This window comes from Poecilia latipinna, unplaced genomic scaffold (genome assembly GCF_001443285.1).
Source record: "Poecilia latipinna isolate Pla-1442-1.1 unplaced genomic scaffold, P_latipinna-1.0 Scaffold251, whole genome shotgun sequence".
In the NCBI taxonomy this organism is placed as follows: Eukaryota; Metazoa; Chordata; class Actinopteri; order Cyprinodontiformes; family Poeciliidae; genus Poecilia; species Poecilia latipinna.
The window spans coordinates 190,202-192,157 of record NW_015112867.1 but is presented as its reverse complement, the minus strand read 5'-3'; the positions used below and the strand labels follow the sequence as shown (position 1 = coordinate 192,157).

Below are 1,956 nucleotides of genomic sequence, written 5' to 3'. Positions count from 1 at the left end.
AAAATAAAAATTGGGGAAAATTAAAACCCATTTTGTCCCTATTCTCAAGAATCACTGTAAAAATATTTTAAATTAAAAAGAAATAATAAAATAGAAAATACATAAAAATTTAATATATTGAAATTAGTACATAAAAAAAGAATATCCCAGAATATTTCCTTAAGATTGTGCAAAACTCTAACAAATGGCTATTAATAATTTGCAATTTATTTCAAATTTCACCCCAGATAGCCAAGTTAAAGTGTCAAACTAGCTTGAATGATCCAGCTCAAGGAAAATAAATAATTCAACAGTGAATTCTCCTTTTTTTTCTTCCTGATTTCAAATTCAAGGTGATCAAGGCGAAGGTGCGCACTGATGCAAATTTCTCTCCCCCACCGCTGCTGCTACTGCTGCTGGCGCCGTGAACGCGCCCCGTCGCTGTCATCAGTACAACATCAGCATCTTCCGGGGGGCGCGCGGAGAAACGCGAGGAGGAGGACGACGGAGACAGAGACAGGAAAAGAGAGAGAAAGCGCGCGCGCCAGGGAGAGGAGACATACTGGTTAAAGGCTACGACAAAAAGAAACAAAAAAACATGATGATAATGGAGTCAAGGCGTTGGAGGATGTCGGATTTACGGGAAAGGACTGTTGAAATTTGACAGAGGGCTCGCGTCAAAGAGAGCGTTTCGTTTTTGATTTTTCGTCTTCTTCTGATTCATTTGATTTCCACACGCTTGCGTGGACGCTAGAGAAGCGAACGGCAGAGGAACAGGAGCACCCCCACGAATGCCTCGGAAGGTAAAAACTGGCTCTACCGCTGGCGCCACAGGCACCATCTCATCCCCCGGATGGTGATAAAGGACATCCCGAAGAAAAGCTCCGGACTGATGGATGAGGAGGAACATCAGCTTTAGCCCCCCCACACCCACACCCCCACCATCCACCTGACGATTGGGAAAGGAAATAAATCCTATTCTGATGGATTTTCTTTATATTTTTTCCTGTTCTTTTTTTGTTCTTTTTTCTTTTTTTTTGTTAATCATTTATGGTGTAGCCCCAAGGAAAAACCAGCAATGTTGAATCACTGGTGTTGGTAAATTATTCATCAGAGGTAGAAGTAGGCTATGATTTTCTATTGCTTTAATGTAGCATTCCTTACATTTCATTTTTTATTTTTGTAACATATTGTCCTCTGGGGGTCATATACATATTTTCAGGTCCCATGATTTTTTAGGCCCATTCCAGAGAGAGAGTGAAAGAGGGAGAGAGAGAGAGAAACCCAAAGCGGGGGAAAAATCTTAGCGCAAAGAGAGCTTTTGGATATTTATGTGTCAAATCTGTGTGGTGGGGTTTCTACATATTCATATTATTTTCATTGTAAGTGTAAAGAAAGACAGATTAAAGGTCTAAAAGACGGAGGAAAACAGCAAACATGTTGCCTTCCCAAGAAGCCTCCAAGATTTACCATGACAACTACATGCGCAACTCCCGGGCCATCGGGGTTCTGTGGGCCATCTTCACCATCTGCTTCGCCATCGTTAACGTGGTGGTGTTCATCCAGCCCTACTGGATTGGCGACAGCGTCAAGACGCCGCACATCGGTCACTTCGGCCTTTTTCACTACTGCGTGGGCAGCGTGCAGGCGTCCAGCCGGGACCTCACCTGCGTGGGCAGCTTCTCCGACTTCGGCTCCATCCCGTCGGGAGCCTTCAAGGCCGCCTCGGTGTTCGTGCTCCTGTCCATGGTGCTGATCCTCAGCTGCATCGCCTGCATGGCGCTCTTCTTCTTCTGCAACACCTCCACCGTTTACAAGACCTGTGCCTGGATGCAGCTGCTGTGCGGTAGGTTGGCATTTCTTGACTTTAATATAAATATTATGTTGGTAAAATGACTCCTCAAAAAAACTAATGTTAGTAGTAGTTAGCGAGTCTAAAATCTGGAATCTGAACCCTCACTTATATATATATATATA

At 43.7% G+C, this 1,956-nt stretch overlaps 1 protein-coding gene across 1 annotated transcript in view; it reads left to right on the top strand.

The window, feature by feature from the left end:
- The first annotated feature begins 439 nt into the window (after positions 1-439).
- Positions 440-1,956, top strand: part of lhfpl4a (LHFPL tetraspan subfamily member 4a) — a 38,393-nt gene continuing 36,876 nt past the window's right edge. Inside the window, exon 1 of the mRNA XM_015032814.1 lies at positions 440-1,825. Within this exon, the coding sequence (XP_014888300.1) occupies positions 1,417-1,825 (409 nt within the window). The 5' untranslated portion in view covers positions 440-1,416. The remainder of the gene's footprint in view (positions 1,826-1,956) is intronic.